The sequence below is a fragment of the Microcaecilia unicolor genome, chromosome 1, assembly GCF_901765095.1.
Source record: "Microcaecilia unicolor chromosome 1, aMicUni1.1, whole genome shotgun sequence".
In the NCBI taxonomy this organism is placed as follows: domain Eukaryota; kingdom Metazoa; phylum Chordata; class Amphibia; order Gymnophiona; family Siphonopidae; genus Microcaecilia; species Microcaecilia unicolor.
In genome coordinates this window covers 500,615,436-500,632,190 of record NC_044031.1, presented here as the reverse complement: position 1 = coordinate 500,632,190, position 16,755 = coordinate 500,615,436, and the positions used below count along the sequence as shown (strand labels likewise).

At 40.1% G+C, this 16,755-nt stretch overlaps 1 protein-coding gene across 2 annotated transcripts in view; it reads left to right on the top strand.

Moving 5' to 3' along the window:
• Positions 1–16,755, top strand: part of CA8 (carbonic anhydrase 8) — a 181,482-nt gene that overhangs the window by 14,694 nt on the left and 150,033 nt on the right. For both annotated transcript variants that reach the window (XM_030214821.1, XM_030214814.1), the window contains exon 2: positions 3,519–3,710. In XM_030214821.1, the coding sequence (XP_030070681.1) occupies positions 3,519–3,710 (192 nt within the window). The remainder of the gene's footprint in view (positions 1–3,518; positions 3,711–16,755) is intronic.

The window sequence follows — 16,755 nt, the reverse complement described above, 5'->3', positions numbered from 1 at the left end:
ACCTTCCAAACCACATTTAAGGTCCTTGAACAATATCCAGAGGCTGAAGAAACTACAGTAACCACTTACAACAATTAGCTTCCTGGGAACACCACCTCCATCTAGGATCAGCTTGTCATCCAATCAGCTTCAGAGTCTGTGTAACTCTGACACGCCCTTCCTTGCTAATCTCAAAGTCTGTAAGTATGTATTCTCTTTGATACATACCTGATACAGATACATACATATTGGAAGAAGAGTTATATAGAGAGTATCAGTTTCTCTGATTCCATATGGCAACTTATTCTGGTGGCAGGGGATCATATAATTAAGAACCTTGCCTAAATCCATGACTGGCTTCCTAGATTTTGCACAGAGCAATTCCAATTTGAGAATTTATTTTGTATGTAGATAATGTTTGGGCATCAAGACCTAAATTTAGATTTCTAATATTTAGGCCTTAGATACTAATGTTAACATAGGTTTTATTTTTAACTTTATCAGGAGTCTAAGAAGCACAGCGGATACTGAGGAAAATACTGTCTCATTGCAGGGAGAGCTGTAGGTTTTCTGCTGCACCAAGGAAACAATTTTCAGCAGTTCACCTCTGAATTTTTGTGTATTCTTTATTAGGATTGGAATTCTTTGCTAGTTTTAACTCATAGCTGCACTTAGATATTTTTTTTTAAAATGTATGCTAATCAATTGTACATGTGCTAATTTATATGTTCACGTGTTAAATTGATTTTTTCATCTACTAAAATTAATGCGCTTTAATGAATGGAATGCCTGCTAATGAATGTACATCCCTAGTCTTTGCTTTTCAAAATGATGGCTGAAGTGCTGCTTCTAGAAATGTGCCAGCTCAAGCATGTACTTGCTCTACTAATGCTTAGAGCTGGCCTTAACTCTATATAGTGGGGTCAGTATTCAGCTGGCGGCAATCAGCATTTCTTTTTGGCCATCTCTGCATACCTATACACAGTCAGATAACACTTATTTGGTTATGTGTGATATTTAGAACTTAACCGGATAAGTTAAATCAGATAAAAATAGGACTGTGTTTTATGTGGTCCAATTTATCTGGTTAATCTATCCAGTTAAGTACTAAATATTGGCATTTAACTAGGTAAGTGTTATCTGACTATGCAAATTGAACAGGGACAAAACTAAATTCTTGGTCCTCACTAACCCTTTTGATCTTTCTTCCCTACGGTGACTTTCAGACTCCTAGTGCAGAAGTTCATTTTGTCACAAGTTGACTATTGCAAATCAGTCTATTCTGGTTGCAGGGATCTGCTGGTAACAAAAACTCCAAACTGCCTAAAACACCACAGCTCAGCTTGTCTGTAAAGTCTCACGTTTTGAGAGGGCATCACCGCTGCTGCCTAAGCTGCATTGGCTCCCAATAAAAGCAAGGGTCACTTTTAAACGTTGCACCCTTATTTACTAAATATTGTATGGCCTGGTCCCTGGCTATATGTTATCTCTTCTTGATCTTCCACTATGTAATGCTGTTCTTGGGTCTAGAGATTATCTTGTGCTTCACAATCCAAGTTGTCAGAAATTTGTTTACAAATCAGTTCTTGCAGCGGGATCAGGGCACGAAATTTTGAAACTCCTTACCAAAGACACTTAGGGGTCAGTGTGATTACATGATATTCCGTAAAATGTTAAAAACTTTCCTCTTTGGAAAATTTCTAGGTGTGGATACCGATCTCCCTGTTTAGTCAATTGTGGTGGTTCTTTTGTTCTGCTTAATCTTTGTTTTCATTGTTATGTATTGTTCTTTCTTTCTCGTTTTATTGCAGTGTATTAAGTATGGCATGATTTCACTGTATTGTTCGCCACATAGAACTCAGGTTGCTGGGATAATGTCGGATATAAATGTCATAAATAAATAAATAAGTGCTGACTCTGTCCCTGGACTGCTCACAAAATAGCCAGTTTTGGCTTAAGCACTAACCGGGTATATTCAGCAGCACTATACGGTTAAGTGCTATTGAATATATCTAGTTAACCCCAGAAAAGTGATTTAAATGGCATCTCCTGGTTGTTTAAATCATTTTGAATACCGATTCCAGTGTCTCTATCAACTGCCTAGCAGCAGCTGTTGTTTCTACTGTCTTCCTGACTGTTTTTCCCTTTTCTTTTGGTTGAATTTTACTTGTTTTTATTTACATGCAATCTTCTGTCTTGTCTTTTCTTTGAGTTCCAACTTAGAATATGAAGATAAATAGGGCACATAGTACCACAGTAAATGTTGGCAGATGGACCTGTATGGTCCATCACGTCTGCCCAGAGTGTTCCTGGCACTCTGCACAGGTTCCACTTCTTCATGAATAAACACTAGCATCATAAACAGGGCACCTTGCCAACCTCATACAGGCAGAGTTATATGATGCAATCTTGGAACAATACCGTGATACCACTGCTTTCAACCTCTTCTCCCCTACCCCTAACTAAGGGGCCCTTTTACGAAGATGTGCTGAACAATGGCCTGCAGTAGTGAAGACACATGTTTTGGGTGCATGCAGAATAATTTTTCAGCGCACCTGTAAAAATGCCTTTTAAAAACTTTTTGCCAAAAATGGACGTGCGGAAGAATCAAAATTACCGTGCATCCATTTTGGGTCTGTGACCTTACTGCCAGCCATTGCGGTAAAGTCTCATGCTGTAACCGGGCGGTAATAACCTACGTGCACCAAATGCCACTTGGCACGCGTCCGATACGCACTTCCGAAAATAAAAAATATATTTTAGCCGCACATATTGGACGCACCAAAAATGAAATTACCGCAAGAGCCATGCGGTAGCCGGGCGGTAACTCCATTTTGGCATGCGTTGAGCACGCGTAGAACCTTACGTGGCTTAGTAAAAGGGCCCCTAACTTCATTTAATTCTTAATATCAACTTAATGAATCTGCCCCTCCCCATCATAGAGATATCCAGACTGCAATCATAGCATATGCTTTAAATGTGATATGATATATGCATACTTAATTTCTCTTTCTCTCTGTCAATTATGGGGCACAGACTATAGAAATCTGCCTGGCACTGGTTCTACTTCCCAACTACTGGCGTTGCCATTGAAGCCCACTTCAGCTTTGATCCTGATCTGTCTTTGCTATTTATGAGACCCAGACCATAGAAGTCTGCCCAGCATTGGTCTTACTTCCCAACCTCTGGAGTTGTCAACAAAGCCCACTCCAGCTATGAGATAATGTTGGTTTTGTTTCAATTTGATTCCAGTATACATTGTAATAAGTAGTTTCCCCTGGACCCCAAATGAGGAAATCCTATAGTACATCTGATTCCTGGGGCCTTTTTCAAATGGGAAAAATCTTTATTGAGTAAGTTCCCATAAAAGAGAGCGTATCACTAGAGTTCAGCATCTATAACAGTTTCTCATTATAAAAGCTAGACTTTGAAAGACTACATTTCAGGATATGTTCCTAGATTGTCTGCATTTGAGATGGAGACATGCCAAACTGTATTTGCACAGAACTTGAGTTCTTTTTTTTCCCCTCCCTTTCCAGGTGTTGAATGGGGGTTACTGTTCCCTGAAGCTAATGGAGAATATCAATCCCCTATTAACCTGAATTCAAGAGATGCTTTGTATGACCCATCACTGTTGGAAATACACTTGTCTCCAAACTATGTCGTTTGCCGTGACTGTGAAGTAATTAATGATGGACATACAGTCCAAATAATTCTAAAATCTAAGTCAGGTATGCTTATAATTGTTTTTATATTTTATTTTGAGAACATTGGACAGTAATGTGTATGCTGATATGAAAAGGAAAACCAAAAAATACACCACAACACCAAAAAATGCCAAAAACTATAACTGTTCTGTGTAAAAGAGTATTCAAAATATTTTTAATGTATATATCTAAAGGGAAATCCATCAGAAAAACTTACTCGGTCATCACAACTTCTATGTTAAGGTTGTTCATTCTTAGGCCATTAATTTTCAGTCATGGATTCATCCCTTTTAAAAGATTATGCAAGCAAAAGAACAGTATGCATCAGGCAGCACTTATGTGCATAGTATAAATTTTTGTGCACTGTGCAGTTCATCTCACAATCATCTCAATAAAAAACATGAAGCACAACTGCATGTATTTTGAAGATTTATTTATAATGGCACCACAGAATTATATTTATCTTTAAACGATGTCATTAATCTCGTTGGCTTGCAACCCCATAAACCTGCTTTTGCTCAGAGTTCCAAGGCATGGTTCACTAGAGGACTGAATGAATGTAGGAAAGAGGTTCAATGTTTAGAGAGAAAATGGAAAAAATCTAGATTGGATACTGATAGGAAAAGGTGGCGATGTCAGGCTAACATATGTCTAAAAAGAACCTATGAGAAGTTAAGTGCAATTTTTCTTCTTCATGTATTAACTTCAGTCTCAACAAACCTAGGGGGTCTTTTACTTAGATGTGCTGGTGTTTTTAGCGCGCACTAAATGCTAAAGACGCCTATCTATTCCTGTGGCCGTCTTTTAAACTTATACTTCACTTTTTTTGACTTCGATGTAGGTTTATGAGCTTCTACTGATGCTTTTCTCTAAACTTGTTCACTATCTTGATTGGCTATTGCCAAGGAAAGGGTATAACACGTTAATGCAAAAAACAAAAAAAGGGAAAATCACGCTCAAAGTCAACCTTAATGGTAACACACACAGAGTGGACAAAATGCAAAATGTGATTCACACCACTTAACAAAAGATAGGGGAAAAAGACCTCAGAAAGACGGACCTGCCGCTGCAGGTCTGTGGCAATCAGACAGTCCTTGTCTCGTGCCTGTTTTCTATAATCATCGGTCAAAAGCCCCCGACCAACCGCAAAGGTTGGAAGAAATTGTTCATATCTTTTGATTATATTTTTAAATATTTTATTTGCTTCATGCAATTGAAAAAACAAAACAAACAAAAAGGAAATAATTGCTGTGTAACTGGTACAATATAGTTCCAAACATGCAAAATGCAAGCAAAATAAATCAAAATTCAGCTTAACTTACATGTCTGAGCTTGACGTATATAGTTCTCCCGGATGACAACCGAAATTTTGATTTATTTTGCTTGCATTTTGCATGTTTGGAACTATATTGTACCGGTTACACAGTAATTATTTCCTTTTTGTTTGTTTTGTTTGACACTTTTCTGTTCACTAACACACCAAAGTGCTCTGTTACAGAATTGCATTTTGTGAGGGCAATTCTATAATTTGGCACCTAGTAGGCGCCGATCTTATAAAGGAACACAGTCATTTACTTGGCTTTGTAGAATACTAGTGTAATAATACCTATAAATTAGGTGCATGCAGTTATGCAACCCATAGAACTGTAGCAGAATATGTTTATCCACTTCTACCCTAGCTAAGGTAATATTCAAGTACCTTTCTGATCTCATTTTGCAACTTCCTTTAAATTAGTACCTTGTTTTCTTACTCCTGTTACTCTATCTATATGTTCCATCTTTGCTTACACCATATGCTGTCTATTAAAACATTTTATTACACATTGTATTGATATTGTAATGTAGTATGCTATGCCATGCTTTGTATTGTTCTTTGAATATTTTTACTGATGTAATTGTCTATTGCCTATGTTTGACTTATGCTTGCTGTACAACACCTTGAGTGAATTCCTTCCAAAAGGCAGTAAGTAAATCAATTAATAAATGTGCATGTATACTTATAAAATATGCTCTATGTAAGATATGTGCATATATATGGAATAATGCATAGGTAGAAGTTTGGCATAGGTACACGTATACTCCATTATTCAGTATGTAATGGTTAGCACATACTTTACAGAATTGTACTGCCCGTGCTGGGGGAATCAGAGGTCTCTCTGGGGTGAGAGATCAGGGGTGTAGGAGGTCTGGGGGTATATTAGCTTTTCTCCCTTGATGCAGAGGGTGATGTAACTCTTCTACGTTGCCTCAAATCTGGTTGTAATTTTCTCAGGTTATCCTCCCTTTAAAACTTTTCTGCATCAGGGCAGAATAGGTAATACAGCACTAAACATAAGCTAATTGTTGCTTTCTATGTCATTGGCGCTTTCCATTTAAAGTTTGCACTTAGGAATTCAAAGTTAAATTACATATTTGTACCTCTTTGAATTCAGTTTAACACACATTTCATAAAAATATCCCCATGATAGAAACTTATCAACGGTAAAATTTCTATTTCCGTTGTAAACCTGGGATGCACAATCCGACAGGTTTCTGAGGGATTTTCTCCTTTATAGACACAAATAGTTTGAAAACGCTTTATTTACTAGTGTTTTGCATTTGTTTGGTACAGAATAGGTAATATCCTACTTACTATGTATTTTAATGTGCTGTACGCTCATGTCTACCGAACGAGCTAACTCCCACATCAAACCCATTTCTGCATTATTTGCCCACTAATGCTTGCGTATAGCTCTTGATAACAACATACTGCTGCCCAAGGTAATTTTCTGCATTGGCCGTTAAGTTTGTACCAGAGGCGAGAAAGTGTGTGTGTGTATTGGGGGGGGGGGCGGGGGTTAAGTGACTTACCTGACACCACAAGGAGTGTCAGTTAGATTTCAACCCTTGCATTCCTGGTTTTCAGCCCACTGCTGTAACCATTAAACTACTCCTCACTCTATTATTGTACATTTAGATGACCTCTCATGCTCCATACTTTTCTCTGTCATGCATACGCACTCATTCTTTCATCTCAGCACAAAAAAATGTTCTGTGTTGGTACAAAATAAATAGTTATAGACTGTTTCAGTTGCCATAGGAACATGTAATTTTGTTATTGTTTTATTGTAATACTTTATTACAAATTTTATAGACAAATAGGGATCTACTATCTTATGGTTATAGTGGGGATTTCTGGCAAAACAGCATTAAAGAAACATTGGCACGCTAAAAAAACCCATGGAGTAGTTGCCAAGTTTTTCCACAACTGATTTATTTTCTATGCATATTTGATCTGTTAACTGTTCTGCTTTGAAGATGGTTTATTACTATTTCAAGGAACATAAGGGCATCTTGGTATCTAACTAGTATGACAGGTGGTACCCGATGGAAAACATCATTAGTGAAGAGAACATGGGCAACCATCAGTGGCACAGAGTTTTTACTCAGTTATTTTCATAACTCCCAGAAGATACACATTACTGTACATATATTTGATGCTGCAAAGACACAGAATAATTACTCTATATTCTTCCAGATATGAGCCTCGTCAGTCACCTGGTCAGAACACACAGCTGTTGTTTCATTATCAACCCATTAACTATCACAAACAGTGCTTAAGTGATAGGTTTAAAGGTATAGGAACTCAGCCTCATGATAGTAAACATTGATAAGCTAGCAAGCTTTGGGCTGCATATGGTGCTAAACTCTTTTTAACTTTTAGCCGTTTAGGCCTATATGCTAATCTGTAGTATACTTGGCATATTACTATGGGGTAAGTTGTGGCAATACTGTGAGTGTAAAACAGTTCACACTGACCAGTAAGCGTTAGTGTAGGACACAGACATGTAAGTAATGCACTGAATCTATGGGAAACACGTCTAATGATAAGGTCCCAGGGTTCAGAATTCCCTAGTATTATGAATGATAAGAGGGAATTCTGAACTCTGGGACCTTTATCAGTAGACAAGTTTCCCCTAGATTCAGTGCCATTATTTACTCATCTCTATCCTACCTCATGATAAAAATCAGTCAACACCACATTATATAGAAAAGTAATAATATGTAAAAATACTGCATCATAGTGGTGTTATTACACAATAAATGACTCTCAGATAGACATAACAATATCAGTTACTTCAATCCCACTGAAACAAGTAAAACACTAAACAAAAAAACACAGAAAAATATAAGCAGATAAAGACCATAAGGCTTATTTTCGAAAGAGAAGGGTGCCCATCTTCAGACACAAATCGGGAGATGGGCGTCCTTCTCTCAGGGTCGCCCAAATCAGTATAATCGAAAGCCGATTTTGGGCATCCTCAACTGCTTCCCGTTGCGGGGACGACCAAAGTTCACAGGGGCGTGTCGGCACCGTAGCGAAGGCGGGACTGGGGCGTGATTAAGAGATGGGCATCCTTGGCCAATAATGGAAAAAAGGAGGGCGTCCCTGACAAGCACTTGGCCGACTTTACTTGGTCCATTTTTTCTTGCGACCAAGCCTCAAAAAGGTGCCCGAACTGACCAGATGACCACCGGAGGGAATCGGGGATGACCTCCCCTTACTCCCCCAGTGGTCACCAACCCCCCTCCCACCCTAAAAAAAAACCTGAATTTTTTTTTTTGCTAGCCTCTATGCCAGCCTCAAATGTCATACCCAGCTCCACGACAACAGTATGCAGGTCTCTGCAGCAGTTTTAGTGGGTGCAGTGCACTTCAGGCAGGCGTACCCAGGCCCATCCCCCCCACCTGTTGAATTTGTGGTGGTAAATGTGAGCCCTCCAAAACTCACCTGAAATCCACTGTACCCACATGTAGGTGCCCCCCTTCACCCCTTAGGGCTATGGTAGTGGTGTACAGTTGTGGGGAGTGGGTTTTGGGGGGGGGGAGTTGGGGGGGCTCAGCACCCAAGGTAAAGGAGCTATGTACCTTGGAGAATCTGTGAAGTCCACTGCAGTGCCCCCTAGGGTGCCCAGTTGGTGTCCTGGCATGTCAGGGGGACCAGTGCACTACGAATTCTGGCTCCTCCCATGACCAAATGGCTTGGATTTGGTCGTGTTTGAGATGGGCGTGCTCGGTTTCCATTATGGCCGAAAACCGGGAATGACCATCTCGAAGGTCGACCACCTCAACATTTAGGTTGACCATCTCTAAGGTCAACCTAAATGTTGAGATTTGGGCGTCCCCGACCGTATTATCGAAACAAAAGATGGACGCCCATCTTGTTTCGATAATACGGGTTTCCCCACCCCTTTGCGGGGCCATCCTGTGAGGATGCCCTCATGAAAACTTGGGCACTCCGTTCGATTATGCCCCTCCATATGGCCTATCCAGTCTGCCCATCCATGCTATCTACTCTCCCTATCACTCCCTTAGAGATTCTATGTACTTGTCCCAAGCTCTCTTGAATTCAGATACTATTTTCGTCTCCACCACTTCCACCAAGAAGCCATTCCACGAATTCACCACCCTTTCCATGAAGAAGTATTTCCTCATGTTGCTTCTGAGTGAAACCTCTTTCACTTTCATCCTATGCCCCCTTGCTCCAGAGCTTCCTTTCAATTGTAAGAGAATCGCCTTCTGTGCATTTATGCCATATAAGTATTTAAATGTCTCTTTCATATCTACTCTCACCCGCCTTTATTTCACAGTATACATATTGGGGTAAATTCTTTAAGTGGCACCTAAAAACCCACATTCTTAACGTGATTCCACAAAGGGAGTGTGTCATATATTGAACATTGGCGCTATCACTGACCTGAGTGGCTAAGTAATTGCACCAATGTTTATACTGAGCGTGATTCTATACATGGCGCACTCCATTTAGTGTGAAATTCTTGATCCATGCTGAACCTGAGCATTGATGTCAGCATGTAAAAAGTCATAATGTCATCTATGCAAGGATAGTGTGAAAAATGGCCACAGCGAGGAGGCAGCCAAGCTTTTCAGAGGCAGACACACTGCTGCTGGCCAGGCTCTTCCTCACCAAACTGGCCAGGTATTTCATTATACCTGTCGACAGAAAAAGAGCTATAACTCCAATAGGAGGGCCTGGCTCAGGTTGACTCAGAAGTACCTGAGAAGCCTCCTACCCCAAGGAGGTAAGTGCAAGGAAGCAGACTAAGTTTCATGAAAGCATCAGTCAGCTGTGACCCCTGTACAAAGATGCACTCTTTTGCATGCCACTTCTCTAAGTTAGGCAATGGAGGATGAAGTGAATAGCTTCAAGTGATAGGCCCCAATGATGGGACTTGAACTCACCACATCTGAATGATCATGGAGGACTGCCTGTTCATGTAAGAGTGTGAAATATATATTGCCATATATGTCCTTACCTAGGAATGAGTTCACTGAAACCACCCCATCTGTCTTTCCCCCCATGATGTCACTCCCTTATGTAAAGCCCTCTGCAAATAGCAATGTAACATTCTGAAACATCTGTCAAATACCTGCCACTTAACCTCCTTCTCCCTCTCACCTCTTGTCTGCATTCAGACAGGATCTGAGGAAAAGGTGATGCCATCTGTGCAAGAGAAAGGCAGATTACCTCTGGGGGTGGGGGATGAGATGACAAATGCAGGCAGAGCTAGGTGAGTAATATTACAGTGTTACATATACACACTGTCCACTTTGTGATTATAATGGTCCAGAGTGCAACCGAAGAACAGCATGACTGTAGCCTATGTTCATGGTCCCTGCCTTTGTAGGTCATCAACCAGCTGTATCACCCCCCCAGAGCGGCTGCCACAGGGCCAGCTTGAGCAGATACCATGTGTATGCAATTGATTGTACCCAGGACAGAGGGAAATTGGGCTAGCTGGTAAAAGGACATGATTGTCTGCTGCTGTTCTGCCTCATGCAGGGGCAACTGGTTATAACGGGTGTCCCTTCTCAAACAGGCCTGAAGAGAGTGGTGTATGATATGTGAGGCAGATGGCTGGCTCATGCCTGTACAGCTCCCAGAGCTTGCACATGGCCCAGCATTGAATATCCAGGGTTAACTTAGCTGTTGGCAGTCAGTGTTTAAAAAGAACACTGACCACTGTTAGATGAATATTGTCCAGAAAATAAAAATGTAAGAATAGACATCCTGGGTCAGACCAATGGCCCATCTAGCCCAGTATCCTGTTTCCAGCAATGGCTAAGCCAGGTCACAAGTACCTGGCAGGAATCCAATAAGTAACATCATTCCATGCTACCAATCCCAAGGCAAGCAGTTGCTTCCTCCATGTCCATCTCAATAACAAACTATGGACTTTTCCTCCACGAACTTGTCCAGACCTTTTTTAAACCCAGATGTGCTACCTGCCGTTAACACATCCTCTTGCAATGAGTTCCAGAGCTTAACTATTCTTTGAGTGAAAACAAATTTCCTCCTATTTCCTTTAGGTTATCAATAGAAATCAAACAAAATAAAACATGGAAAAGAAAATAAGATGATACCTTTTTTATTGGACATAACTTAATAAATTTCTTGATTAGCTTTCGAAGGTTGCCCTTCTTCGTCAGATCGGAAATAAGCAAATGTGCTAGCTGAAGGTGTATATAAGTGAAAACATTCAAGCATTACTATGACAGTCTGACAGGGTGGGAGGATGGGGGTGGGTCGGAGGTATGCATGGGGACATCAAAGCATATCATTGATATTCTAACAGGATGGGTGTGGATAGGTGAGGGGTGGGGTGATCAACAGAGACATACAGCTTTATGGTTTATAATGGGCTAGGAACCCCAGGTCCTTGTTAAGTCCTTTCTGTTGGGTGTTAAAATATTCAATCATTCTGTCTTCAAAGGGCTTACGTTCTTGTATGGTTTTAAAGTTACCTTTCAGTATTCTCACTGTGAAATCACTGGTACAGTGTCCTGGTTCTGTGAAGTGCTGTCCCACTGGGGTGGGGGCCCTACTGGCTGTATTGTTCATGTGATGTCTATGTAAATTGAATCTTGTCTTAAGCATCTGGCCTGTTTCTCCAATATAGCATCCTTCGTTACATTTTTTACACTGAATGATATATACCACATTGGAAGATGAGCAAGTGAAAGATCCCTTTATGTTGAATATCTTTCCTTTGTGGGTAACTGTGGGGTCCTGTGAAATATTTTGGCATAGTTTGCAACTGGATAAATTACAGGGACGTGTGCCCTTCTGTTCCTTTTCAGTCTGTGATGGAAATTTACTTCTGATTAGCTTGTGTTTTAAGTTGGGTGGTTGTCGGAAGGCCAGTACTGGTGGGGATGGGAATATCTCTTTCAGTAATTCATCCTCCTGGAGTATAGGTTGTAGATCTCTTATGATTTTCCTCAGTTTTTCCAGCTCTGGATTGATTGTCACTACAAGGGGAATTCTGTCTGTGGATTTTTTTCTTCTTGTACTGTAGCAGATTCTCCCTGGGTGTTTTGAGGGAGGAGGCAATATTCTTGGAGATTATTTTGGGGTTGTAGCCTTTCTGTTTGAAGGATGCACTCAGGTTTTTAAGGTGTCTGTCTCTGTCCCCTGGGTCAGAGCAGATACGGTGGTATCTTGTGGCTTGGCTGTAAATGATGGATCTTTTTGTATGTGAAGGATGGAAGCTGGAGTTGTGGAGGTAGCTGCATCTGTCTGTGGGTTTCTTGTATATAGATGTTTGTATACAACCATCACTGATTGAGACCGTGGTGTCCAAAAAATTGACTTTTTCTGGGGAGTAGTCAATTTTGAATCTGATTGTAGGATGGTATCTATTGAAGGCAGAATAAAATTGTTTCAGAGTTTCTTCACCCTCCGTCCAAATCATAAAAATGTCATCGATGTACCGGTAGTATTTTAGAGGTTTGGTCTGGTGTGTATTCAGAAATGTCTCTTCCAGCTCAGCCATAAAAAGGTTGGCATATTGGGGTGCTGTCCTGGTGCCCATCGCAATGCCCATTATTTGCAGATAGATATCATTGTTAAAGTGGAAGTAGTTGTGAGTTAAAATTAATTTGATTAATTTTGTAATAGTTTCTGGTGAGTATTGATGGTCCAGTGTGGATTTTTTTAGGAGTCTTCCACATGCAGCTATGCCATCCGCATGTGGAATGTTGCTGTATAGTGATTCTACATCCATCGTGACCAGAAGGGTGTTAGGTGGTAGTTGCTTGATATTTTTCAATTTATTCAGAAAGTCTGTGGTGTCTTGTATGAAGCTGTTAGTTTTGTGTACGAGAGGTTTCAGAATTCCCTCTATGAATCCAGATATTTCTTCCGTGAGTGTGCCAATACCTGATATGATTGGTCTGCCAGGGTTTCCCGGATGGTGGATCTTGGGTAGCATGTAGAATGAGCCCACAGCAGGTTGGTTTGGTATGAGTTTCTTCAGGTGAGGTTGCGCTTGTGTAGGAAATGTTTTGATAAGGTCTTTCAGTTGTTTTGTGTAATCCTGTGTGGGGTCCTCAGTTTCCTGAAGTATTTATTGTCTGAGAGCTGTCTGTGCCCCTCTTTAATGTATTTTTGTATGTCCATAATTACCACTGCGCCTCCTTTGTCTGCGGGTTTGATGATAATGCGTTCGTTAGTTTGTAGGGTTCTTATGGCCGCTCTTTCTGGTGGGGTAAGATTGTACAGGATTCTCTTTTGTTTGTTGGAAAGTTGGGATTTCACCCTATGTCTGAAACTTTCTATGTAATTATCCAGCTTGTAGTTTTGTCCCTCCTGTGGGGTGAAATAAGTGTTCTTTTATTTAAGACTGTACTCCGGTCTGTTTGGTGTCCCTTTGTTATAGAAATGTGTTTTAAGGCACATTTTTCTAAAGAAGTCTTCTAGGTCTGAGTATAGTTGGAGTTCATCTAGTTTACTAGATGGGCAGAATGAAAGCCCTTTTGAGAGCACAGAGACCTCATGTTGTGATAATTGATGGTTCGAGAGGTTTATTATCCCCATTTGGTTTGCATCTGTAAAGGTGTGATCAGTATTCCCTGGTTTGTTTGGGCTCTGATTTTCACATGCCTCAGATGTGTATTCAAGTGTCTCCAAGGTGTCTGGGGATCTTGGTTCTGCAGAGCTGTAGCTATTCAAGGATAAGCAGTTTCTCTCTCTTTGATTTTGAAGAAGAGAATATAGCTTTATTTCCTTTTTGCGGATAGCAATGTATTGTTTTTCTCCTTGGATGTTATGTAGGTTCTCTTTAAGTTGGTTCACAAGGTGTGGATGTAATTCCTCCATGTTCCTAAGGATTACATCCCTTTGGTTTGTATTATTCTTTTTTTCTTGTAGAGTTGATGTATAAGTTCATTTCTTAGTTTCTGACTAGTGCGTTTGCAGAGTTTCTCTGCATAGTCAGAATTGTAAGTAGTAGCCAAAGGATTTTTGATCCTCAGTCCTTTGGGAATGATGTCATTCTTCTTACAGATTGTCAGAAAGTAAAGATGACTGTTCACTTTTGTTTCTTTTTCCAAAAGTTTGTTCATTTGCTTTTTCATGCGGCTGTATGCGGTATCTTCCATCTTAAGTAGAGGAGTGTGGTAGCCGTGTTAGTCCACTCTTAAGGTTATCAATAGAAATCAAACAAAATAAAACATGGAAAAGAAAATAAGATGATACCTTTTTTATTGGACATAACTTAATACATTTCTTGATTAGCTTTCGAAGGTTGCCCTTCTTCTTCAGATCGGAAATAAGCAAATGTGCTAGCTGACAGTGTATATAAGTGAAAACATTCAAGCATTACTATGACAGTCTGACAGGGTGGGAGGATGGGGGTGGGTCGGAGGTATGCATGGAGACATCAAAGCATATCATTGATATTCTAACAGGATGGGTGTGGATAGGTGAGGGGTGGGGTGATCAACAGAGACATACAGCTTTATGGTTTATAATGGGCTAGGAACCCCAGGTCCTTGTTAAGTCCTTTCTGCTGGGTGTTAAAATATTCAATCATTCTGACTTCAAAGGTCTTACGTTCTTGTATGGTTTTAAAGTAACCTTTCAGTATTCTCACTGTGAAATCACTGGTACAGTGTCCTGGTTCTGTGAAGTGCTGTCCCACCGGGTTGGGGGCCCTACTGGCTGTATTGTTCATGTGATGTCTATTGTTCATGCAATTTCATTGAGTATCCCTGTAGGGGTATTTTCCTGCTATCTCACCTTTGCTGGTCAGAGGCCTGGTAAAGCCTGAACATTTTTTCCTATTCTAATATGGATTCTAGAGCCGGTGGCCTGAATACATCAGTAACCATTAGAAACCATCTTATCATATCTGTGATGACTTCATGCAAGGACACGTTGTTTACTGCAGATTGGCCTCCAGTTATCTCCTGGGAAACGCAGAGGAGCTTACCTCACAGAAGACAAAAGTCTCCGGGAGTATATGTGAACCCAGAGGGAGTTTGCTACCATCAGACTTATGGCTGAAAAGAGTTTCTTTGCAACTATCACAAGGCCTTGCATTGTCACCACCATGAAATCTGCTGGACAGAAGTACACCGTTTGTGATTGGTACATAGGTATCACCTGAGTGAGAGGGATGCTAATGTGGGACAGAAGAGGAAGAAGAGATTTGGTGGTGGATAGATAGATCTCTCTCAGACTATCAAACATATAATCAGTTATGCTTAGAACATTTTATTAATCAATTCTTGTATTCAAAAATTACAATCTATTCATTTTTATTTTATAACTTAATTCCCACATACATACATACTCTCTCACCATACCCGCCATCACCATCCTAACAATTTGTGCAAGGGTATGTGTTAGGATGGTGATGGCATGTATGGTGAGAGAGTATGTATGTATGTGGGAATTAAGTTATAAAATAAAAATGAATAGATTGTAATTTTTGAATACAAGAATTGATTAATAAAATGTTCTAAGCATAACTGATTATATGTTTGATATTTACAATATATAGGGGTGCAGTTATTGTACCATTTGATTTAGCCCAACCACATTGGTTTATTATCTCAGACTAACTAGAGAGACTGATTTTCCTAAACACACCAGTGAACTGAATTCCTTGTGATAAAAGCTGGCAAGGTCAGTTCCACTGCAGCTCTGTAGCTTCCCCAAAGACTGTGAATCAGGGCACAGAGCAAAGACCTTGGATTTTATTCCTGGACTAGATAGATTCGTTGTTAGAGTCTCAACGGAAAAATCCGATTCTTCAACATTCTGGAAGTCTGCAACCAAAGGACTGCAAAATGGGTGAAAGAAGCAGGATTTATTACCTATGGTTCAGGGTATAGTTAGTCTATGGTTTTTGGCTGTGAAGGGCTAGTTTGTCCCAGGATTTGTGGTCAGTAGGATAACTCGCTGCTAAGTGTTTAATCTACTCAGGTTATATCTTATAGTTGTATAATCATTCATACATATAGTTTTATATATCTACTATCATTTATCTATTTGGTAATAATTAGTATATTGGTTTAGTAGTGCACAAGTATATTTTTGTAACTTGCTTTGCATTTTGCCATATTGTTATTTTTATATCTATAATAAATAATATATTTTCATCTTGGCATTGTCCCTTTCATTGGTATAGGCTTGTTGCCGAGCTTAGGGCCAAACAGGAGGTACAATCATATTCCTAGAAACGAGTCCAGAATAATTTGCTATTTAGTAATTTTCTACCAGCTTAAGTACTTCCTACATCCCCATGGATGTACTTCTTGAATAAGTGAAAAATTGATCCACCTCCACCCGTTCCACTTCACTCAGGATTTTGTAGTCCTCTTTCATAACCCCCCTGAACTGTCTCTTTTCCAACTGTTGTACGCACGAGTTAACACCCATGCAGAGAGGACTTAAGCATGGGTGCTAACTTGTGGGGAACACACAGCTAGAAATTGTATTCAAATGTATGCTGATGAGGTAATTTAGGTATCCCGTGATATGCACAGAGTACGCTGCCCACTTTTAATGCATGTACAGCGTGAAACTTTTTCTCGAGGGTCTGGGGTAGCATAGAAGGTTTTGCAGAGATAATTTCTTGTCTGTTTTTACAATAAAGTGCTGGTTTTGTCTTGTTATGCAAGTGGAAGGAAGCCCGTGCAAGTTTTAAAGGCATATGGTAAATAACAAACATGTGCCTTGTCTAAACAAAACTGAAAGTGAAATCATACATTGGCACCTGTT